General features: G+C 38.4%; 1 protein-coding gene across 8 annotated transcripts in view; it reads right to left on the bottom strand.

The window, feature by feature from the left end:
* The window catches only part of LOC125171846 (zinc finger protein 300-like), a 32,858-nt gene extending 7,773 nt beyond the window's left edge, over window positions 1-25,085 (bottom strand). Inside the window, exons 1-6 of one of the 8 annotated variants that reach the window (XM_047869028.1) lie at window positions 24,835-25,085; window positions 19,476-19,541; window positions 11,803-11,930; window positions 11,106-11,202; window positions 9,491-9,617; window positions 9,137-9,232 (exon numbers count right to left, since the gene is read on the bottom strand). In XM_047869028.1, coding sequence (XP_047724984.1) covers window positions 9,137-9,232; window positions 9,491-9,617; window positions 11,106-11,195 — 313 coding nt within the window. In that variant the 5' untranslated portion in view covers window positions 11,196-11,202; window positions 11,803-11,930; window positions 19,476-19,541; window positions 24,835-25,085. Of the gene's footprint in view, window positions 1-9,136; window positions 9,233-9,490; window positions 9,707-11,105; window positions 11,203-11,802; window positions 13,214-19,475; window positions 19,542-24,834 lie in introns of those variants that run through there. The other 7 variants (XM_047869020.1, XM_047869013.1, XM_047869004.1 and 4 more) reach the window with 7 other exon arrangements.
* Window positions 25,086-25,094: the final 9 nt, after the last annotated feature.

Below are 25,094 nucleotides of genomic sequence, written 5' to 3'. Positions count from 1 at the left end.
TCATAAGTCTTTAGGTATGTAGACAGAAGGATTTAGTGAAGGTGAAAGTTAATTGACATAAATTCTTAGGTTGTGATGAAAAGAATAAATATATTACAGAGAAAGTGACCCTGGAAAAAAATCTTCACAGTATCTTGAACATAACTCTCAACACTGAAAACGAAAAGGGTAAAATGTTGGCGGCTGATCCAACCTTGGAAAAGAGTTTGAGAATTCAGTAAGATATAGAAAAAAGGTTCATTTCCTATCATAAGTTATACAACGATAAGAAGGTAGACACTGCTCAAACTACTCTGTACAGGGCTGTTAAAAAAAAAATAAAAGACATTTTCAATGCTGTCAATGTTTTAAATTGCAAGGTAGTAAATATTTGTTTTACTATCTCTATACAGTCATAACCAACATTGAGATCATTTTTAATGTTTTCATAAAAAGTTTTAACAAATTACAAAACAATTTAATTTTTTCCCATTGATTATGAAGACTAGTTTACAAAGTTTTGGCCTGTATGGTTAATTTTTATGGTCCTTTGCTACCACACAGGTGAGAACTACTTGTATTTAAATGCTCATATTAGAAAACAAAACAGATCTCAAATAAATAATCTAAGCTTCCACCTTAAGAAGCTAGAAAAAGAGCAAATTAAACCCAAAATAAGTAGAAGACAGGAAAAATAAAGATCAGAGTGGAAGTCAAGGAAATAGAAAATGGACAAACAACAGAGAAAAAGAAATGAAATAAGAAACTGATTATTTGAAAAAATTAATAAAATTAGTATGCTTTAGTTAGCAAAGATAAAAAAAAAAGGGAAATGGCAATGGCAAAGTAGCAATAAAAAACAGAACATCTCTAGACCAGATCCTACAGACATAAAAGAACAATAGGGGATTATCATGAAAAATATGATACCAATGAATTTGACAATTTGGATGAAAGACAAAAATTCCTTTAAAGACATGAATTCCCAGAACCCACTCAAGAAAAAATAGATAACTTGAATACATTCACATCAAGGAAGGAAATTTGGTAAATAAAAATCTTCCCACAAAGAAAAGTCCAGACCCAGACCGGTAAATTCTATCACTGTAATATACCATAACCACGAGTATAACAGCTTCTCCAGGTCTGTGAGTTCTTCTAGCAAATCATCAAACTGCAGGGTGGTCTTCCAGATCTCCAACACAAGCAGCAAACCGAATCCAGAAATACATAAAAAGATTTATACACCATCAGCAAGTGGAAATTGTCCAGGAATGTAAGGTTGGTTTACTATCCAACAATCAATTAATTAAAATTCAGTAATATATCATAATAAAAAGATCTCAGTAAATGCAAAAAAAATTACATTTGTCAAAATCCAACACATTTTTCATTACAAAAAAACACCAAAAAATTAGGAATAGAAAAGAAATCCCTCAACCTGATAAAGGGCATGACAACCTATAGCTAATATACTTAACACTGAAAGATTGGATATCCCCCCCACAAAACATCAGGAATAAGACAAGAATGTCCACTCCCTATTCTATTCAAAATTGTACTGGAGGTTCTAACCAGGATACTTAGGCAAGAAGAAGAAATAAAAGGCATCCAATGTGTGAAGGAATATAAAACTATCTCTTTTTGTAGGTGACAAATCATTTATACAGAAAATCCTAAGAGATCAACTAAAGAACAATTAGAACTAATAATAAATGGGGCGACTGAGTGGCTCAGTCAGTTAAGCAAGTGACTCTTGATTTCAGCTCAGATCATGATCTCACAGTTTGTGAGATCCAGCCCTTGCGTCGGGCTCCACGCTGACAACATTGAGCCAGCTTGGGATTGTCTCTCCCTCTCTCTCTGCCCCTCCCCTGTTCACTCACACTCAAAATAAAGAAATAAAAACTTACAAAAATAAAAATAAAAATAAAAAAGACCTGGGGTGCCTGGCTGGCTCAGTCAGTTAAGCATCTGACTTCAGCTCAAGTCATGATCTTGTTATGGTTCATGGGCTTGAGCCCCACATCAGGCTCTGCACTGACAGTGTGGAGCCTGCCTGGGATTCTGTCTCTGCCCCTCCCACTTGCTCTCTCTCTCTCTCTCTCTCAAAATAAATAAATAAGCTTTAAAAAAAAAAAGAAATAATAGGGATGCTTGGGTGCCTCAGTCAGTTGAGCATCTGACTTTGGCTCAGGTCATGATTTCATGGCTCATGAGTTCGAACCCCACGTTGGGGTCTGTGCTGACAGCTCAGAGCCTGGAGCCTGCTTCAGATTCTGAGTCTCTCTCTGCTCCTCCCCTGTTCACACACTGTCTCTGTCTGTCTGTCTCTCTCTCAAATATAAATAAGTTAAAGAAAAAGAAATAATGAGTTTATTAGTAAGTTCTCAGAATACTAGACCAATATATAAAAATAAATTACATTTCCATACACTTGCAATGGACAATACAAAAATGAAATTAACAACACAATTCCATTTATAACAGCATCAAATAAAATAAAAGACTAAGAAACAAAGTTAACAAGTATGAAATTTATACTCTGAAAACTATTGTTGAAAAAAATTAATGATCTAAGTGAAAGGAACAAATTATATGCTCCCACTGATTAGAAGATTTAATATTATTAAGACAGCAATACTACTCAAATTGATCTAAAAATTCAACGAATCCCTATCAGAATCTAAGAATACTTATTTGTAGAAATGGATACTCTTTATTCCAAAATTCACATGAACCCTGAACAGCCAATGTTTCCAGTCTTGGAAAAGAAAAACAATATTGGAAGAATGACATTTCCCAATTTCAAAACTTACTACAAGCAACGATAGTCAAAAGACTGGCACAGAGATAGATATACAGATAGGCAGAATAGTATAGTCAGAAATAAACTCTTTCATTTATGGCTAATTGATTTTTGGCAATAGTGCCAAGACCATTCAATGGGAAAAGAAAAATCACTTCAATAAATGGTGCTGGAACAAATTCATTCTATGAGGCCAGCATTACCCTGATTCCCAAACCAGGTAAAGACACCACACACACACAAAAAGAGACCTAAAGGCCAGTATCTCTGATGAATACAGATGCAAAAATCCTTAACAAAATAGTAGCAGATTGAATTCAACAATACATTAAAACAATCGTTCACCACAATCAAGTGGGATTTATTCCCAGGATGTAAAAGTGGTTCAATATTTGCAAAAAAATCAACTGATGTGTCCCATCAAGGATAAAGCCATATGATCATTTCAATAGATGCAGAAAAAGCATTTGACAAAGTATAAAATTTATTCATAATAAAAACCCTCAACAAAGTAGGTTTAGAGAGAACATAACTCAGCATAATAAAGGCATCATATATGAAAAGCCCACAGCTAACATCATACTCAATGGGGAAAAACTGAGAGCTTTTCCTGTAAGGTCGGGAACAAGACAAGAATGTCCACTCTCACCACTTTTATTTAACAGAGTACTGGAAGTCCTAGCCCTAGTAATCAGACAAAAAGAAATAAAGGACATCCAAACTGGTAAGGAAGAAGTAAAACTTTCACTATTTGCAGGTGACATGATATACTATATACCGAAAACCCAAAAGACTCCACCAAAAAACTGCTGGAACTCATATATGAATTCAGTAAGGTCACAGGATACAACATTTATGTACATTTCTATACATTAATAATAAAGCAAAAAGAAATTAAGGAAACAATCTCATTTACAATAATACAAATACCTAGGAATAAACTTAACCAAAGAGGAGAAAAACCCATATTCTGAAAACTAGAAAACAATGATGAAAGAAATTGAAGACACAAACAAATAGACATTCCATGTTCATTGACTGGAAGAACAAATATTGTTATTTGTAAATTGTTATATAGTAAAATGTCAATACTACCCAAAGCAATCTACACAAGTATTGCAATCCCTATCAAAATACCAACAGCATTTTTCACAGAACTAGAACAAACAATCCTAAAATTTGTAGGGAACCACAAAAGACCCTGAACAGCCAAAGCAACCTTGAAAAAGAAAAACAGGGGGCACCCGGGTGGCTCAATTGGTTAAGTGTCCAACTTTGGCTCAGGTCATGATCTCCCAGTTTGTGGGTTCGAGCCCCGTGTCAGGCTCTTGATAGCTGGGAGCCTGGAGCCTGCTTCAGATTCTGTGTCTCCCTCTCTGTCTGCCCCTCCCCCACTCCTTCTCTCTCTCTCTCTCTCTCTCTCTCTCTCTCTCTCAAAAATAAATAAACATTAAAAAGATTTAAAAAGAAAGAAAAGAAAAGAAAAACTGGAGGGACCAAAATTCCAGACTTCAAGTTATATTACAAAACTGTAGTAATCAAAACAGGATGGTACTGACACAAAAACATAGATTAGTAGAACAGAATACGGAGCCCAGATATAAACCCACAATTCTATGATCAATTAATCTTCAAGAATATACAATGGGAAAAAGACAGTCTCTTCAACAAATGGTGTTTGGAAAACTGGACAGCTACATGCAAAAAAATGAAAACAGATCACTTTCTGAAACTGTACACAAAAATAAACTCAAAATGGATCAAGGACCTAAATGTGAGACCTGAAACCATAAAAATCCTAGAAGACAGCACAGGCAGTAATTTCTCTGACATTGGCCATAACAATATGTTTTTAGATATGTCCTCTGTGGCAAGGGAAACAAAAGCAAAAATAAACTATTGGAACTACATCAAAATAAAAAGTCTGCACAGCAAAGGTAACAACCAACAAAACTAAAAGACAACCTATAGAATGGGAGAAGATGTTTGCAAATGACGTATCTAACAAAAGGTTAGTATCCAAAATATACAAAAAACTTATACAACTCAACACCTAAAAAATAAATAATCCAATTAAAAACTGGCAGAAGACATTTGCAACTACGTGGATAGAACTGGAGGGTATTATGCTGAGTGAAATTAGTCAGACAAAGACAAATATCATGTAACCTCACTCATGTGGAATTTAAGATACAAAATGGATGAACATAAGGGAAGGAAAGTTAAAATAATATAAAAACGTGGAGGGGGACAAAACCTAAGAGACTCTTAAATACAGGGAACAAACTGAGGGTTGCTGGAGGGGCTGTGGATGGGGGGGGATGGGCTAAGTACTGGGTGTTATACATAGGGGATGAATCACTGGAATCTACTCCTGAAAACATTATTGCACTATATGCTAACCAACTTGGATGTATATTATAAATAAACAAATAAATATGGGGTGCCTGGGTGGCTCAGTTCGTTAAGCGTCCGACTTCAGCTCAGGTCATGATCTCACAGTCTGTGAGGTCAAGCCCCGTGTCAGGCTCTGTGCGGACAGCTCTGAGCCTGGAGCCTGCTTTGGATTCTGTGTCTCCCTCTCTCTACCCCTCCCCTGCTCATGCTCTGTCTCTCTCTGTCTCAAAAAAAAATTTTTTTAATTAAAAAATAAATAAATAACAATGGGCAGAAGACACAAACAGACATTTCTCCAAAGATGACATCCAGATGGCCAACAGACACATAAAAAATAAAAAGATGTTCAAAATCACTCATCAGGGAAATGCAAATCAAAACCACAATGAGATATTATTACCTCACACCTGTCAGAATGTCTAAAATCAAAAGCTCTACGTTAACTAAAATTTAAATTAAAAAAAAAAGTAGGGGATGGGCTCAAGAAACAACAAATGTTGTTGAGGATGTCAAGAAAAAGAACACCTGTGCATTGCTGGTGGGAATGCAAACTGGTACACCACTGTGGGAGACAGTATGGACGTTCCTCAAAAAATTAAAAACAGAACTACCCTATGATCCAGCAATCACACTACAGGGAATTTACCCAAATACAAAAACACTAATTCAAAGGGATACATGCACCCCTATGTTTACTGCAGCATAATTTACAATAGCCAAATTATGGAAGCAGCCTAAGTGTCCATCAACAGATGAACAGATAAAGAAGATGTGGTATATATACACAATAGAATATCATTGAGCCATAAGAAAGAATGAAATCTTGCCATCTGCAGCAACATGTATGGATCTAGAGTAAAATGCTGAATGAAATAAGCCAGAGAAACGCAAATACCATTTGATTTCACTCATGTGGAATTTAAGAAACAAATGAACAAAGGAAAAAACAAAAAAAAGACAAAACAAAACCAGACTGAACTACAGAGAACAAACTGATGATTATCAGAGGGGAGGTGTGGGGGGATGGGTGAAGTAGTTAAAGGGGATTAAGAGTACACTTATCTTGATGAGAACTGAATAATATATGGGATTTTTGAATCACTTTACGATATACCTGAAACTAATACAACACTGTATTTAAGTTTACTAGTATTAAAAAAATAAAAATGAAAAAAACCACACGTCATCATCAAAAGATAGATAGATAGATAGATAGATAAATAAATAAATAAATAAATAAAATGGCGCTGGAACACCTGGATTGCCACATGCAAAAGAATGAAGTTGGAACCTTACTTCATATCACGTGCAAAAATTAATTCAAAATGTATCAAAGACCTAAATGTAAGAACATTAACAGTATAAAACTTTTAGGAAAAAAACATAGGGGTAAACTTCATGACCTTGGATTTGGCAATGGATTCTTGATATGACAGCAACAAAAGAACAACAGGAAAACTGGGCTTCATCAAAATTAAAAAAATCATGTGTGTCAAAGGATACTATCAAGAGAGTGAAAACACTGAGGCACCTGGGTGGCTCAGCTGGTTAAACAAATGACTCTTGATTTCAGCTCAGGTCATGATCTCATGATTCACAAGACTGAGATCGAGCCCCACATCGAGTTCAATGTTGGCAGCTTGGAGCCTGCTTGGAATTCATTCTCTTCCTCTCTCTCTGTCCCTCCCCCTCTCGTGTTCTCTCCCTCTCAAAAAGTAAATAAATAGCTTAAAAAAAAAAAGAGTAAAAAGACAACCCATATGATGGAAGTATTTGCAAATCATGTATCTGGTTAAGAGACTGAAATCAAATAAGAACTCCAGGAGCTTCCAGGTTGGGGAACACATGGGAGGCGCTAGGAGAATGGTGGTGCACCTGGAGAGGGAACGGGAGCTCTGCGCCCCTTCCACATACCTTCCTCGAGGTATCCCCTCCAACTGGGTGTTCCTGGGTTACATACCCTTTTATAGTAAACTGACAATCTAGGTAAAGCTCAGAAGAGCCTTGTGAGTTCTCCAGATTCCTCTTCCCCTGTATCAGTGACAAGTTGGACGGCAGATGGTGTTAACTTCACTCAACTGGATTCCTGAGGGACCAGTGGAGCATGCCCCCCTGCCAGACTGTGTTGGATTTGCATCACGTAAAGGAAACAAACACTGTTGTGTTAAGGCACTGGCATGTGGAGGTTAATCTGTAATACAGTATATCTAGCCTGTCCTAATTAATACTGAAATCAGTACCAGTGGACAACAAAAAAGAATCTATACAAAACACTTTATCTACATAAAGAACTTTACATAAAAATTCCATATATGTTCTATATAAGAATTTTATCTATACAAAGAATCCTTACAACTCATTAATAAAAAGACAAATAGTTCAAAATAGAAAAAGGATCCCAACACACTATTTTCCAAAGAAGATACATAATGATAAATAAGCAAATGAAAATATGCTCAGCATCATTAGTCATCAGGGACTATTTTAGTTAAACACAAAGTTGATATATGACCCAGCAATTCCATTCCTAGGTACATACTGAAGAAAAAATAAAACCTATGTCTACACAAAAACTTATGCATGAATGTTTACAGTAGCATTATTCATGTTGCCAAAAGGTGGAAACAAGCCAAATATCCAATGATTGATGAATGGATAACCAAATGTAGTATATCCATACAATGGAATATTACTCAGCCAAAAAAGGAATGAAGGACTGATACACGCTATAATGTGGATGAACCTCAAAAACAGGATGCTAACTGAAAGAAGCCAGTCACAAAAGACCACATATTACATTATTTCATTTAAGTGAAATATCAAGGGGCACCTGGGTGGCTCAGTTGGTTAAGCGTCCAATTCTTGGTTTTGGCTCAGGTCACAATCTCAGTTTCGTGGGTTTGAGTCTCATGTCAGGCTCTGCACTGGTGGCACAGAGTCTGCTTAGGATTTTCCTCTCTCCCTCAAACCTCCTCACACTGTTTCTGTCTCTCTCAAAATAAATAAATAAAACTTAAGACATTTAATAAATGAAATATCAAGAGTAGGCAAATTAACAAAGACAGAAAGTAGATTAGTGGTTGCTTAGAGCTGAGAGATGGGAAACAGGGGTGTGATAGCTAAAGAATACAGGATCTCTTTTGTAGGTGATAAAAATGTTTTAAAATTGGCTGTGGCAATTGTTACACATTATCTGTGAATACACTAAAAACCACTGAATTGTTAACTTTGGGTCAACTGTAAGGCATGTGAGTTATATCTTAAAGTTGTGTAAATAAAAATAGTAACAAAATTTCAGAGTACAGCTAATGAAACTTTGTCTGTATTCACACTGTGCATCCACCCTTATATTATGTTAGTCTCCAATAAATATCTTTTACTGAAGTCAAGTAAGCCTAGCAAATTTCTTCCAGAAAGCCATAAGGATTCCTAACTCCAAGAATTTATACACAGCCATTCCTAGAGCTTGCCTTCGCCATCCTCCTGCCTAACCCACACTTCAAATATACTTCAGAGGGGCTGGTTCATGCTGGGAAAACATGCCTTCTTAAGTTATGCCACATCTCTTTAGACTATGATTTTCATTTAACTCCTAAAACATTAACTAGATTGGTCATGCAATTTTATACAGCCATGAACTTTGATTCTTATCTTTCCATGTAAAACCTAAGTTCCTGAAAAGCATCTGATTTCTAGTGCCTTTGAATTTCTTCTCGAAAGGCACTAAAGACATGATTGTTGAGTGAATCAGTAAGAAACTTTTTTTCTCTTTGTGGCTCACTATTACTTAACGAGTTGTCGAATACTTACTACACGTTCAGCACAGGAGCAAGAGGGAATAGGAACTGCCAACTAGGTGGAAGCATAAGTCTCAGCCACCAGCCAATTAAAAACAAAAAACAAAGAAACTGAGATTTCACTTCCCTTGACTCCCACCTGCTAGATTTTTACCTGGATAGTTCCAATCTGATACATCTCTCTTTATTATCCATGGCTCTTCTCCTTGTTCCAACTTGGAGATGACATCTGGTTTGGAAACTGGATGCCCTATTATAGAGAAATCAGAGAGGAATTGGGTTGATTGCAGTGAAGAAAAAAAAGGGTGCTATTTTAGGAGCCCCACAATGAAGCTGTCCAGCTGTCCAGCTACCCCCAGCAGAGTAATAACCCGCTGGAAAGGAGATTGGGGAATAGAGAGCACAAAATCAGTCATTACATATGTCAGGAACCCACCCAATTTGATCAAATGAGAAGAGATAAGCACCGGATTAGATATGCTGAGATATGTGGGGAAGCCATCCTTACCCAATGAGATCACGTGGCTGAAGTTCTCCAGCATCACATCTCTATACAGGGTCCTCTGAGCAGGGTCCAGTTGCTGCCACTCCTCCTTAGTGAAAGCTACAGCCACATCCTCAAATGACAATGGACCCTATAATAGCATGCTCCTGTTCAATCTGAAGTGATCATTCCCATTTTTACCACAGCATGCAAAACTATGTGCCCAGTTCTATGTAGTGCCTATTCAGAAAAATGATGTAAAATTTTGTCTTTAGCAAAAAGAGTCAAACATATCAGAAGAACAGAAGAGCAAAAGAGACTTACTCACAAATGGGAATTCAATAAAGGCAGCATTTTAAATAAGTAACTTGTTCAATAAATGGTACTGGAAAAAGTGGATAGTCATTCAGTTAAATAAGAAAGTTGAGACTTTATGTTTTAAAAACAAGAAACAGTTTCCAGATGGGGAAAAAAAAAATCTAAGCATTGCAAATTATTAATACTGGCTATCCCAGGAGAAAGGGAATTTTAAAATCCTTTTCAGGGGCGCCTGGGTGGCGCAGTCGGTTAAGCGTCCGACTTCAGCCAGGTCACGATCTCTCGGTCCGTGAGTTCGAGCCCCGCATCAGGCTCTGGGCTGATGGCTCAGAGCCTGGAGCCTGTTTCCGATTCTGTGTCTCCCTCTCTCTCTGCCCCTCCCCCGTTCATGCTCTGTCTCTCTCTGTCCCAAATAAATAAATAAACGTTGAAAAAAAAAATTAAAAAAAAAATCCTTTTCACTTTATCATATTTATTTATGTATGTATGTATGTATGTATGTATGTATGTATGTATGTATTTCTTAAATGTTTTTACCAAGTAGGGATAATTCAGGCTAGGACAAAAAAAATAGTAAAATGATTTTATAAATTGAAAAAAATAGGGCAAGAACTGGCATTCAGTTGGGGAGTAGCTTCACACACCCTGAGACCACAGCAAAGGCTATAGAAAATCAGAGACCCCTGTGCTCCAAATGTTTACCACAGAATTTTAAGTACAGAACTGCCTATTTGAGAGAAATAATCATATAGAGACAAATAGATACTCATCACTCCATCTTATCTAGGTTTTATCTCTGGATAAACTGTACCTTAGTTCTCCCAAAGAATAATGCTTATGGAGTTCAGCTTTAACATTATAACTGTCTTCTAAAAAAATATTTAAAGACACAACCACAAAAAATCTACTGATACATTTATGCAGAAGTATAGGTCAGGACATCATCTATAGGAGACCCCCGCCCCCCAAAGAAATTTCTTTTTTTCCTGATTTGTGGAGAATGCCAAATCACATATATGATGTTCTCTACCTTTCCACTGTGGCTGCTAGAAAAGATCAAACAAATGTGCACTTTAATTTACACATTTATGTAAAATAGACATAATGTATATATAATAAGTGTATTATATTTATATAGAACTTATACATAACAAATATATATGTGAATTCTAATAGTGGTTTTATGTGGTTCTACTTATTACATAGCAACTCATTCCAAGTCTTTGTTCTCTCTACATTTTCCCTAATTCTAATCTCTAGCTTTCTACACTTCTCCATTTGATTATATGGAAACCAAGTACAAAATAAGCAAGCAACTCACGTGAGACTTGGTCATTTTCTGCTTCTCTTCCAAAAGAGCAGAGGTCTGAAGAATCAGGACTGAGAGACAGACTAAGTCTCCAGGGGCCATTTACCATCTAGAAACAACCACCAACAGAAGTCAGATGAAAAACAGGTCGCCCCATAGAAGGTCATTTGATCCTTATAGAAGGATCTGTATGCACCATGTGAAAAAAGTCCTCTTGTGATTATAATAGGATCACATAGAAAATGTACAAGGTGATTTTTAATTGGATAAACGAAGTTATTTCTGTTCATACACAAACACCTTAATGTTCCCCTTTGAATCAGCAATTCTATTTGCAATTCTATCTGTAAGACTCTATCATAAGACAATAATCATGTCTACACATATACGTAAGATTTAACTGCAGATGGAGCAGTTCCCTGACAATAAGAATAAGAATGACCAAGTAGAAAACTAAGGAATGCACCCATATTCCCTAGACGTAAGCAGCCAGCAAAATCCTAAGAGCTCTTTTATATTTTCCCCTAACCCAGCGAATTATCTTGCCAAGTCAATATACAAAGACTAAAATTGTTGATTTTGCTGATTTTAACATGTTTTTTGCTTAAGATTTTATTGTTGATTTCCAATAGTGCAGTTATCTATATAAGAAAATCGTGGCAGGTTAGAACCATTGATAAACAGGAGTACAGTGCAGAAAGATCCTTACCTGGTGAATTCTTCTCAGTCCCAGGATGGATCATCCAGAGAAGGCTGTACGCATTCACAGGAAGTGAGTGCTCCCATGATAGGTAGACTGTTTCATATGGGGTTATCCCAGGCTTTGTCAAAATGAACCTAGAAGGAAACAATTAAATAGTCAGACTCCTCTCTGGACACTGAGCTCTGAAACAAGTAAATAACAGGTGTTTAATAAATGTTTGCTGAACAGAATGTAGAACAAATTCAATAAATAGGAAGAAACAGGGCTGAAATCACACCTCATGTAAGAAAAAGAAAAAGCAGCTCTCACATTTCAGAGCTGGTCTGGCACTCAAACTCTCCTATTTAATATAATTACACAGAGTATCAACATCAGACAAGGCCACTCAGTGACCAAGATGGAATAAAACAAAAACAAGCCCTCTCTGAAGTCATGTGTGAACACAGACAAAACATCCACATTGTCCAATCCACAAAACACCCTCTCTCCTGGTTAACATGAGTGACTGCTACTTCCTCACCTATTACAGCTTTAACTTCAGGTTAGTCTTTCCTCTCTCCAGATGTACTGAAATTCCCAAACAATGAATTACCCCACTTCCTTACAACATCCAATTCAGAGCAAGGTCCACTCCCTTAGGCCCTCCTCGAAATCACCTAACACAAAACCTGTAAGTTCTTTCTAACACGCTCTTTCTGAGAAGCCCCCACTTTCCCCATGGTGTAACTAGATGCTAGAGCAATAAACCCAATGTGTTCAACTACAGGGTGCTCCTGGAGGTCTTTGGCTAGAGAGAATCGACAATAATAATGTTATTTCTTTAGATTTGTTTGGTCTTACATTCAAAGGATGTTTTCTTCTGTGAGCTTTTGAGCGATGGAGGGAGATGGTGATTTGAGAAAACATCTGAGGAGGGGCTTCAAGGTGGGGGCCACCTCGGACTTTACATAAATCGTAAAGTTTTCTCACAAAACCAGGACGGACCTTTATCAGCCACTGGCTTAATTAATGACTCCTACAAATCACTGAACCAGCAGGGGCAGAAATCACAAATCCCAAAGCGCACTTCCAACAAACCCCCAACACAAGACTAGCCATATAGGTTCACAAATCACTGGTCATATGGATACTCCAACAGCGCACAGACCTGCCATCCCTGACCCACAGATCAGACAGCTCTCCTTATTACTGACCTCTACATGTACCCAACACTCATCCCACAGACTTCCCATCAGACTCCATAGACCTCCAATTGCTGACCGCCCCTCCAATATCAACCCCAAACTTTCTCATGACTCAATCCATAAATCCCACTTCTACTCCCAGCTCGATTATCAGGTCCGGAAACGTCCGTCACAGTTTAATCCGGGACAGCTGTCATGGATTAACGTGATTAACACCCGCTTCCTGCCTGGGTGACCACAGCGCAGGGCTCTCAAGCATGCGCCGAGCTATTCTGCGCGGTTTTGCCCACTTCGCATTCTCTGCGGCTTTGTTCAGGAGGCAAGATGTCCGCCCCCATGCGCTGTGTCTCACTGCGGAAGCCGCCATCTTGAGAACCCGGACAATTCCGTACACGAGGAGGAACTTGGGTTTATTCCCAGCCTGAGTTTGGACCGTGTCTTTGCGGCGGCGAGGGGAACGGGTAAAATGACCGAAAGGAAGATTATATAAACCCGTGTGGGGCAAAGTTTTGCCGAGAGCTTTTAAAGGATCGGGGAAGAAGGTGCAGTAGTGCAGTCCTTTATTTGAAGACTAACTGGGGAAAGAGGAATTTGGAAGGGTGGAATCCTTTTGCAGGGATTCTACTTCAAAGTGCTGGTAAATGGTACAGCCCTATACAGGGGGATTCGCCCTATACAAGGGGATTCCACTGTAGGACAGAGGGGCAAAAGTGATGGAAGGGCTCATGCGGGGGGGGGGGGGGGGATCATAAAACCGTTAATTATGCTAAAAAAAACAATGCTAAGGAATCGCGTTGGGGAAATTCCTACTACTGTAGTATGTTGCAGGGAATGTCTGATGAAAAAAAGGAAAAGTGAGACAATGATGAGACTGAAGCACAAAATAAAGGAGAATCTGAGGAACAGAGAATGGAGACTAAGGCACAAAACGCGGGGGGCGGTGGGTGTAGGTATTGAGACTGAAAGGCTGAGGCCTGAGACGAGGGGAGAATGCAGAAGAGGGGGAGACTGAAAGGGATAAAAAGGACACTGAGTGAGTGGAAGGGGGAAGACCTAGGTAGGGTGGCTAACCCCCTAGGTTTGTCTGGAATTTCCCAGGAAATCCATCCTCAGGACTTCAAATGGCTCAGTTTGAGGAGATGGGTGGGGAAAGTGGGGGGAAAGTGCAAAACCTATAAGGTGACCTAAAAACTAAGGCAATGAGCAACAACGTTTTTATTTTTATTTTTAAAATATAATTTGTCAAGTTAGCTAACATACAGTGTATACAGTGTGCTCTTGGCTTCGGGAGTAGATTCCCATGATTCATTGCTTACATACAACACCCAGCGCTCATCCCAACAGGTGCCCTCCTCAATGCTCATCACCCATTTTCCCCTTCCCCTTGCCCTCCCCCCCCCCATCAACCCTCAGTTTGTTCTCTGTATTTAAGAGTCTCTTATGGTTTGCCTATAAGAGTTTGCCTATAGTTTGAAACTATTTTTTCCCCTTCCCTTCCCCCATGGTCCTCTGTTAAGTTTCTACTTATCAAGATAGTATGGTATTGGCACAAAAACAGACACACAGACCAATGGAATAGAATGGAGAACCCAGAATTGGACCTACAAATGTATGGTCAACTAATCTTTGACAAAGCAGGAAAGAATATCCAATGGAAAGAAGTCTCTTTAGCAAATGGTGCTGGGAGAACTGGACAGCAACACGAAGAAGAATGAAACTGGACCCCACCATTCACAAAAATAAACTAAAATGGATGAAAGACCTAAATGTGAGACAGGAAACCATCAAAATCCTATAGGAGAAAACAGGCAACAACCTCTGTGACCTCAGCCACAGCAACTTCTTGCTCTACACATCTCCAAAGGCAAGGGAAATACAACCAAAAATGAACTACTGGGACCTCATCAAGATAAAAAACTTTTGCCCTGCAAAGGAAATAATCAACAAAACTAAAAGGCAACGGATGGAATGGGAGAAGATATTTGCAAATGACACATCGGATAAAGGGTTAGTATCCAAAATCTATAAAGAACTTACCAACCTCAACACCTAAAAACAAATAATCCAATGAAGAAATGGGCAGAAGACATGAATAGACACTTTTCCAAAGACGACATCCAGATGGCCAACAGACACATGAAAATATGCATAACACGTTTTTAAAGTCAAGTGGATAAGGATATAGATTTTGTACCTTTCCCAGTCAGCTTTGCTATTTTTCCCCTTGGCTTCTGATGTTGGCAACCATGATTTGCGATTTACAATAATGGATTATCCATTGTTGTGTCACTCAGGAGTGATACGTTTTAAGTGTATAACTTAAATGCATGGCAATCATAAGTGTTAACAGTCTTTTGCTTTGTCTGTGGATTAACCATCGTGCTTTGTACATAATGCTTGTTTAATTTTTAAATTGTAAATATTGTGACCATGTTTTCTAAGAGTTCAGAAAATGAAAATGAAAACAACTGTAATACCAATGACATTGCCCCCAAAAAAGCCTCTTATTTTGAGGACAGATGTAAAGACACACCCATACCTGGATTAGGGAGGTAAAAAACTAAAATACAGCAAATTGCACAATATGCAAAAGAGAATTCAGGCTTGGGCATGGTGGTGAAGGGGGTGCAAAAGCACAATGAAACGAGTCAAGGATGACAGGCAAATACTTCTAAATAAATAAAAGGGTTTTTGCCTCCCCAAAAGACACCAACACTGAGTTGAAAATAGTAATTTCCCAGTTATATTAGACAGCATAAATAGATATTACTGTATAGTTCTAATCACTTATATATGAAACGGAATAAAATTACATTTCCAAACTCAAATGTTGCAACTAAAATGTCCTGTGGACAAAAGCAGAAATTTTGGTAACAGATGTGTTAGCCCCTTACAGTGTAGAGCCAATCCTGCTTTGTATTATTATTATTATTACTATTTTTATGTTTACTTATTTTTGAGAGAGAGAGCACAGCAGGGGAGGAACAGAGAGAGGGGGGACAAAGAATCCAAAGGAGGCTCTGTGCTGCCAGTGCAAAGCTCCACACGGGTTCGAACCCATGAACTGTTAGATCATGATCTGAACTGGTCAGTTGCTCAACCGACTGGAGCCACCCAGGCGCCCCTTTTATTATTTTTTATTTATTTTATTATTTTATTTTATTAAGAGAGAGAAAGAGTGTAAGGGAGAGTGGCAGAGGGGGAGAGAGTGAATCTTAAGCAGGCTCCACACTTAGCATGGAGCCTGATGTGGGGCTCAATTCTACATCCCTGGGATCATGACATGAGCCGAAATCAAGAGTTGGGCACTCAACCAATTGAGCTGCCCAGATGCCCCAATCCTGCTTTCAATGGTATATCAGGAAATACATCAAATCATGACAGAAAACAAATCCCCTAGCTCTTCACACTTGGATTGAAAAATGGAGGTCAAACTGTCTTTTTCATTTATAAAGATTTTCATGAAACTAAAGAAAATAATATTGTTGATATCTTGTCCAATTGTAAACTAGACTTTTTTCAACTAGAAAAATGTTCAGTAGACACTGCAAGTGTAAATCTGCGGTTCAATTCACTCTATAAACTTATCAAAGTAAATGAAAACATCTTACCTGCTAAGATAGCATATAGTTATAGATAACATATAGTTAGAGCATGTTTCTTACCTATCCATTAATCCATTTACATTTAAAATGACCACTGTTCTGCCATTTTGCTAGTTGTTTCTATGTGTCATATTTTTTGTGTGTGCCTCAATTCCCTCAATACTGCCTTCTTTGTGTTTGATTTTTTTTTTTTTTACAGTGTACCATTTTGATTCCCTGCTTAGTTCTTTTTTTGAAAATGTTTTAGTTATTCTCTTATTGGTTGCTATGGAAATTACAATTAACATCCTGAATGTACAATCTACTTTGAATCGTTACCAATGTAGCTCTAATAGCATACAAAACATTGATCCTTTACAACTCTGTCCTTCCGTTACTTTCACCTTTCTGTTGTTATTGTAGACAAAATAGACATGAAGTCAGAAATTGTTACAAGAGAAAAAAGGTCATTATATATTGATAAGAGTCAATTCATCAAAAATATTAACAATTATGAACATTTATACACTGAACAAGGACCAAAAATATTGAAGCAAATATTGACACTAAGGGAGAAATGGACAGTTTTATAATAGCAGTGGGAGACTTCAACACCCCATTTCAAATAATGGATTGAACATAGAAACACAAAATGAATAAGGATATAAATAACCTGATTAACACTTAAACTAGACCTAAGAGACATACAGGACACTATACCCAGTAACAGCTAAACACTTATTTTTTTCAGGTTCACACGGAACATTCTTCAGGATGTACCACATCTTAGGCTACAAAACAAGTATCAATAAATTTTAAAACACTGAAATCATATATACTATGTTCTCCAACCACAAGGTAATAAAATTGGAAACTAATGAGAAGAAAAACTGGAAAGTTCACAAATATGTAGAAATTAAACAGGACACTATTAGATAACCAGTGGGTAAAAGAAAAAAAAAAAAAACAAGGGAAATTTAAAAGTATTTGGGGGCGCCTGGGTGGCTCCGTGGGTTAAGTGCCCAACTTCAGTTCAGATGATGATCTCACAGTTCGTGGGTTCAAACCCCGCATTGGGCTCTGTGCTGAACACCTGCTCAGAGCCTGGAGCCTGCTTCAGATTCTGTGTCTCCTTCTCTCTCTGTCCCTCCTTTGCTCATGCTCTGTCTCACTCTGTCTCTCAAAAATAAATAAATGTAAAAAAAATTTTTTTTAAATACTTGGAAACAGGGGTGCCTGGGTGGCTCAGTAGGTTAAGCGTACAAACTCTTGATTTCGGTTCAGGTCATGATCTCATGGTTTGTGAATTTGAGCCCTACATGGGGCCCCGTGCTGACAGGATTGAGCCTGTTTAGGATTCTTTCTCCCTCCCTCTCTCTTGGTCCCTCCCCTGATTGTGCACATGCTGTCTCTCAAAATAAATAAATAAACATTATATATATATAAAAAAAAAGAAGTAACATTAAATTAATATGGAATCAACCAGTGAGAAAATATTTTCCTTGTGTTTGTATCCCTATCCTTCTGGTTAAATCAAGAAAAAAGTATCAATACTCATGTTTGTAACATCTAACACTTCCTCTTCTTTTTTAAACCTAGGCGTCTAGTTCAGAGCCTTTGGCAAACTACAGTAGCTACTTAACTAAAAGTAAGTAAAATCCCAGCTTGGGATTCTCTCTCTCTCCCTTTGCCCCTCCCCACCACCCTCAAACAGAGACAAATGAAACAAAACAAAACAAAGGACAACACACCAACCTTACTGGATACAGCGAAGGCAGGGCATGGATGGAAATTTAGAGCTGTAAATGCCTACAGTAAAAAAAGAAGCAATATCACAAGCAATTGCCTAACTTTATACCTTAAGTAACTAGAAAGACATGAAAACTGAAACAGAAGGAGGAAGGAGATAATAAAGATTCGAGTGGAAATAAACAAAATAGAGAACAATAGAAATGATCAACAGAACCAGTAGTTGGTTCTTTGAAAGATCAAAATAAATAAGTAAACTTAAAAAAAAAAAAGATCAAACACAGAACAAGGATGCCTCCTTTCACCACTTTATTCAACATTGTGCTGAAATTATGGCCATAGTAATTAGCCAAGGGAAAAAAATAATCAGGGGCATCCAAATTAGAAAGGAAGATGAAAACTGTATCTATTCACAGGCAACATAATCTTAGTAAAATCCAAAAACCTCTCCCTCCTGCCTCACACACAAATTATTGAAGCTAATAAATTCAGTAAGGTTGCAGGATACAAGGCCAACATAAAAGTGATATTTCTACACAATATCAACAAACAATTCGAAAAGGACATTAAGCAAACAATTCCATTTATAATAGCATCCAAAGGAATAGAATACGAACAAATATATTAAACCAAATAAGTACAATACTTCTACATTGAAAACTACAAAAACATTGCTGAAAAGAATTAAAGAACCAAGCAAAAGGAAAGGTAGTATGCAATCACTGATTCGGAAAACTTGATAATATTAAGATGCAATATTCCCCAAAGGCATCCAGAGATTCAATGAAATTCCTATCAAAACCCAACAGCTTCTTTTGCAGAAATAGAAAAGGTTATCCTTAAATGCACATGGAATTGCAAGAGACCCAGAATAGCCAAAACAACCTTGGAAAAAGAACAAAGTTGGAGGGCTTATACTTTTTTACTTCAAAAATGACTACAAAACCATGGTTATCAAAACAATGTGGTACTAGCATATGGGTAGACATATATAGGTCAATAGAATAGAATGAAGAGTCCAGAAATATACCCAGACACCTATTTTCAAGTGGTTTTTGACATGGGTGGCAAGACCATTCAATGAGGAAAGGACTGTTCTTTCAAGAAATAGCCCTGGGAAAATTAGATAGGCACATGCAAAGGAATAAAATTGGACCCTTACCTTCCATCATATGAAAATAGCCAACAATCACATGAAAAATTCTTGACATTATTAGTCATCAGGGAACTGCAAATCAAAACCAAAATGAGATACCACTTTATACCCACTAGGATGGCTAGCATCAAAAAGTCAGACAATAACAAATGTTAGTAGTGATGTGGTGAAATCAGAACCCTCATACACTGCTGGTGGGAATGTAAAATGGTGTAGCCACTTTGGAAAAAACTTGGCACTAAACAGAGAATTACTATATGACCCAGCAATTCCACTGCCAGGAATCTACACGCAAGAATTGAAAGTGGTATATCCACACCAAAATGTATACACTATTTACATAATTATTTACAAAAGTCAAAAGGTACAAACAAGCCAAATGCCGATCAAATGGTGAATGGATAAAGAAAATGTGGTCTGTACATACAATAGAATATTATTTGTCCATAAAGAATGAACTGATACATGCTACAATACGGGTGAACCTTGAAAATATTACATTAAGTGAAAGAAGGCAGTCATAAAAGACTACATAGTACATGATTCAATTTATATGAAAATATAAATAGAACAGGCATATCTACAGAGCCTGAAAGTACCAGGCTTAGGTATTTAGGGCTGGGAGGTGGTGAATAGTGGGGCAATAGCTAAAGGGTACCGAGTTTCTTTTTGCAGTGATAACAATGTTCTGAAATTGATTGTGGTGATGGCCGCACATATCTGTGACTATACTAAAAGCCACTAAATTATATACTTTAAATGGGTGAATTATATCTCAATACAGGTATTCTTTTTTTTTTTTAATTTTTTTTAACGTTTATTTATTTTTGAGACAGAGAGAGACAGAGCATGAATGGGGGGAGGGTCAGAGAGAGAGGGAGACACAGAATCAGAAGCAGGCTCCAGGTTCTGAGCTGTCAGCACAGAGCCCAACGTGGGCTCGAACTCACAGACCACGAGATCACGACCTGAGCCAAAGTCGGACACTTAACTGACTGAGCCACCCAGGCGCCCCCAGATATTCTTTTTTTTAAAAAGCTAGTACAGGGGCGCCTGGGTGGCGCAGTCGGTTAAGCGTCCGACTTCAGCCAGGTCACGATCTCGCGGTCCGGGAGTTCGAGCCCCGCGTCGGGCTCTGGGCTGATGGCTCAGAGCCTGGAGCCTGTTTCCGATTCTGTGTCTCCCTCTCTCTCTGCCCCTCCCCCGTTCATGCTCTGTCTGTCTCTGTCCCAAAAATAAATAAACGTTGAAAAAAAAAAAAAAAGCTAGTACAAGCATAAAACATAAAAAGCTGAAATTCTTAAAGTAGTCAGAGGAAAACACGTATTTCCTTTAAGGACTAAGATTGTCAATTGACTTTTCAACAGAAACTATGAAAGCCAGAAAACAATGCAGTCCTGGAACATGTATATAATTCCAAACTCTTCCTTAGCAAAAGGAATAAGTAAAAATACATCTACTCCATATAGTACTACTCCTACTCCCGTAAGTAGAAGTACTTTTACAATTGTTTTTTACCATAAAAATTTTTAATATTTCCCATAATTTAGTCTTGTATTTTTTCCTTATAGTAACATGTTAAAGAGTTTCCCCACCCAAAGATTTAGTACAGACAGCCTTATATTTAAATGTTTATAAATTTCACACTTTCGTTTTTATGCAGTATTTCATACAGATTAAGGACATTTACTATAGAGCAAAGGTTGTCAAATGTTTTTTAGTAAAAGGCCAAATAGTAAACAATTTAGGTTTTGCAGGCCATATGGCCTCTATCACAAATCAACTCCACTGTTGTAGAGTAACAGCAGCCATAGACAATAGTAAATAAATAAATGTTGCTATGTCCCAATAAAACTTTATTTATATACACTAAAATTAGAATTTCATATAGTGTTCATGTATTATGAAATACTATTTTATGCTAACCATTTTTGAAATTTTCTCTATGTTATGATATTTTGACATTCTGGGGTGGAGGTCACTGCTGACTGGGGAAACTGCCCCTCTCAGAAATAGTTAATCCCTATTGTGATAAACAGCTTACCTGACAGCACTCCTCCCATATGCAAACCAGCCAATCCCAAGTCCATACCCCCAACCACCTCCTTTATCTAACAGTCACACACCAACCTAATATTCCCCTGCCCTGAATCAATCCAGGTAACAATTAAGGCCAATCCCTATACCCCCAAGCCCACCAGAATTATTCAAACCAGCCAATGGTAAATGGTTTATTCTGCTCTGCCTTTTCTTTCTCATGTAAATGCCAATAAAGGCTATGGTCTAGAGTGCACTTGTGATGAGCACTGGGTGATATATAGAAATACTGAATCACTATATTGTACCCTGAAACTAATATAACACTGTATGCTAACTATGCTACAATTTTTTTAAAGCCCTCATATCTTTAAAAAAAAAAAAAAAAAGGCTATGATCTATGCCTTTACTCCTGCCTCCTGACTGACACTGGTGCTTCTCCCTGTGGTCCTATGTGACATTGTAATTTATAAGAAAAAACATATTTGGTCATTCAGATGACCAAGATGTATTTCTCATACACATTGGGTCATTGTCCATGGTTCCTGGCTCTCAGCTTCCAAAACTTGGAATTTCCTGAGTGATAAGAGCAATGGGAGCATCTTCTGTTATCCTATTTGGTCTCTTGCTCTCAGTATCTGAAATTGCTTTAGAGTCGTAAGTTGAGATGGGTGTCCTATTATTCACAATAGCCCTTTTCCACCACAACTGGGTGACTGGGTTACCATGTTACTGAGGTGACTTGTGGAAAGCACCTAAAGATGGAGGCTGGTTGCCAGGGCAACCAACTGAGAGTACAGAGGTGGAACTTTCAGTCTGGCCTCCTGATTTTCAGGGATGGGATAGAGGCTAGAGGTTGAATCAATCAATAACCAATAGCCAGTGACTTAGTCAATCATGCCTATGTAATGATACCTCCATAAATACCTGAAAGGACAGGGTTTGAAGAGCTTCCAGGTTGGTGAACATGTGGAGGGAGATGTGGGGACAGTGGCTTGTTTAGAGAGCATGGAAGCTCCACCCCCTTTCCCTATACCTTGTCCTACATATGTCTTCTATTTAGTTGTTCCTGGGTCATATACTTTTCTAATAAATCAGTAATCTAGTAAGTAATATGTTTCTTTGAGTTCTATGAGCTGTTCTAGCAAATTAATTGAACCCAGGAAGGAAGGGGTGGTCAGAACCTCCGACTTATAGCCAGGCAGTCAGAAGTACAACTAACAACCTGGGCTTGTGACTGGCATCTGTAGGAGGAGGCCTGGGAACCTCCAATCTGTAGCACAGAATAACCTGGGCTTGGGACTAGGGTCTGAAATGGGGTTGGGAGCAGTCTTGTAGGACTGAACCCTTAACCTGTGGGATCTCATGCTATTTCCCAGTAGATGTGGCAGAAATCGTAGGACACCTGGCTCATGTCAGAGATTTGATTATTGTCGGTGTAGGGAACCCCTCAGTAGAATTGGGACCCAGTCTGCCTCCCATTTCTAGGGGAACTTTGAGTAAATTAAATTTTTCTTTCAATGACATTGACCTCTCTGTGTCATCACTCAGTCACTTTTATAAACTAACACCTAAACACATCTCTATTAATTTTTTTCCAGTCATTTACAAATGTAAAAAACACTCTACGGTCACAGAGAGTACAAAAACAGGCAGTTGGCTGATGTGGCCTGAGTGGCAGTTTACCAACCCATGGTCTACAGCCATTCTGCCTTGCTCTCCCACTAACTAGCTGTGTGTCTCCTCGTTAAGTGGGTTAATCTGGGTGTCTCAATTTCCCTCAAGTGTAAAATGAAGTTAATAGAATCTATTCACAGAGTTGTCATAGGAGTATTAAATTAGTTAATACATTTAAAGTACCTAGAATAACACACTGGCCATAATCTCAGTGACTTCGGACACCAATGAGCTGGAACTGGGCCACAATTCACAGGTTAAATTCACAAATCACAGTCTTCCATAAGACTGCCTTCACTTCCATCACCGGCTGTAAGCTCAGGACTTCTCAGGCCACCCTCACCTCTGGCTAGTGGGCTAAAAATTCAGAGGTTCCCAGTGCCCTTTTTGATACTTTGGTGATTCACTTCAATGACTCACAGAACTCAGGAAAGCACTATACTTATGATTATAGTTTTATTATAGCATTAGGATAGGAATGAGAACTAGCCAAAGGGAGAGACTAATAGTGTAAGATCTGAAAGGGTTACAAAAGTGAAACTTTTGTATGATCTCTGAGTCAGAGACACCTACAATACTGCCGACCAGGGAAGTTCACCTGAGCTCCCCGTCCAGAGTTTTTATCCAGGTTTCATTACCTACGCGGCCTTCAGGCTAAACTCAATCTCCAACCCTGCCTTATACCCCTGAGAGATTCTCCAAATGATATCTTCTGGTTTAAAACCCCAACTCTCTAATCACATGGTCTTTGTGGAGTGGCCAGCCCCCACCCTGAGTCATCTTCTCAGTGTCAACTCTCCAGGGACCCACCATGAGTCATTCTAGGTAGGATGAATTATCAGGGCCCACCAGGGGCATTTCCATTACTGGGGAAATTCCACAGATCTATACCTCTCAATAATAGAGGACAAAATCTTTATTCTGCCAGCCATATTCTTTACTGCAAGTGTTTAGAGCTTACTTGCCAGAAACTTGGAATGAAAGCCAAAATCTTGGGCGCCTGGGTGGCGCAGTCGGTTAAGCTTCCGACTTCAGCCAGGTCACGATCTCACGGTCGGTGAGTTCGAGCCCCGAGTCAAGCTCTGGGCTGATGGCTCAGAGCCTGGAGCCTGTTTCTGATTCTGTGTCTCCCTCTCTCTCTGCCCCTCCCCCATTCATGCTCTGTCTCTCTCTGTCCCAAAAATAAATAAAAAAAAAAAAAAGTTGAAAGCTAAAATCTTTATTACACAATAGTAAATGCTGTATAAGTTTTTGTTGTAACTTTTAAGCCATATGGAAACTGGCACAACATGGAAGGTGATTATCCAAAATTATTTTTCCCAAAAAACCAGTTTCCCTAGAACTATGGGTACCTATCAGGGCATTGATTAATGTCGCACTAGATCAACATGAAGCATCTTTATATATAACATCAAAGTGCCCTGTGGAGGAAACCTGTCTGTAGATTTTTTCAAGTTTTTCTTTTTAATGTTACACAGACTAGTTAGCTATTGGTCTTCAAGTCTGTGTAATCAAAATTAATTTGTGTGTTCTCAGAAAATATGCCAGCTGGTCACAGAATACTAATTTAAACCACTGCTAGCTTTCATTTACAGGCATTTTAGTGAAATCTCTGAAATGTATCTCCCTTTCGTCAAAACATTATACTCACGGGTCCATTCAGAAAAGCAGAAGGGCTGACCACAAAATATGAAAGGCTTCGGGCTCAAACTCAAATTCCAGAGTTAAGTCCTGCAGGCTCAGGCCTGGGAAAATTCTTGAAACGTTGTAGGTCTGGCTAGCTATCGCTAGGCTCTGGCTCAGTACGTCGAGCGACCCTCTATGGGTTCTCTTTGGAGAAGGGGTTTGGAGCCTGGAGCCGGGACTGCAGTGCCGGAATCCGCTGCAACGCGCCCCGACGCTCCACGCGCG

This window comes from Prionailurus viverrinus, chromosome A1, assembly GCF_022837055.1.
Source record: "Prionailurus viverrinus isolate Anna chromosome A1, UM_Priviv_1.0, whole genome shotgun sequence".
Classification (NCBI taxonomy): domain Eukaryota; kingdom Metazoa; phylum Chordata; class Mammalia; order Carnivora; family Felidae; genus Prionailurus; species Prionailurus viverrinus.
The sequence above is the reverse complement of the archived record's forward strand: the minus strand, read 5'-3'. Positions and strand labels throughout refer to the sequence as shown.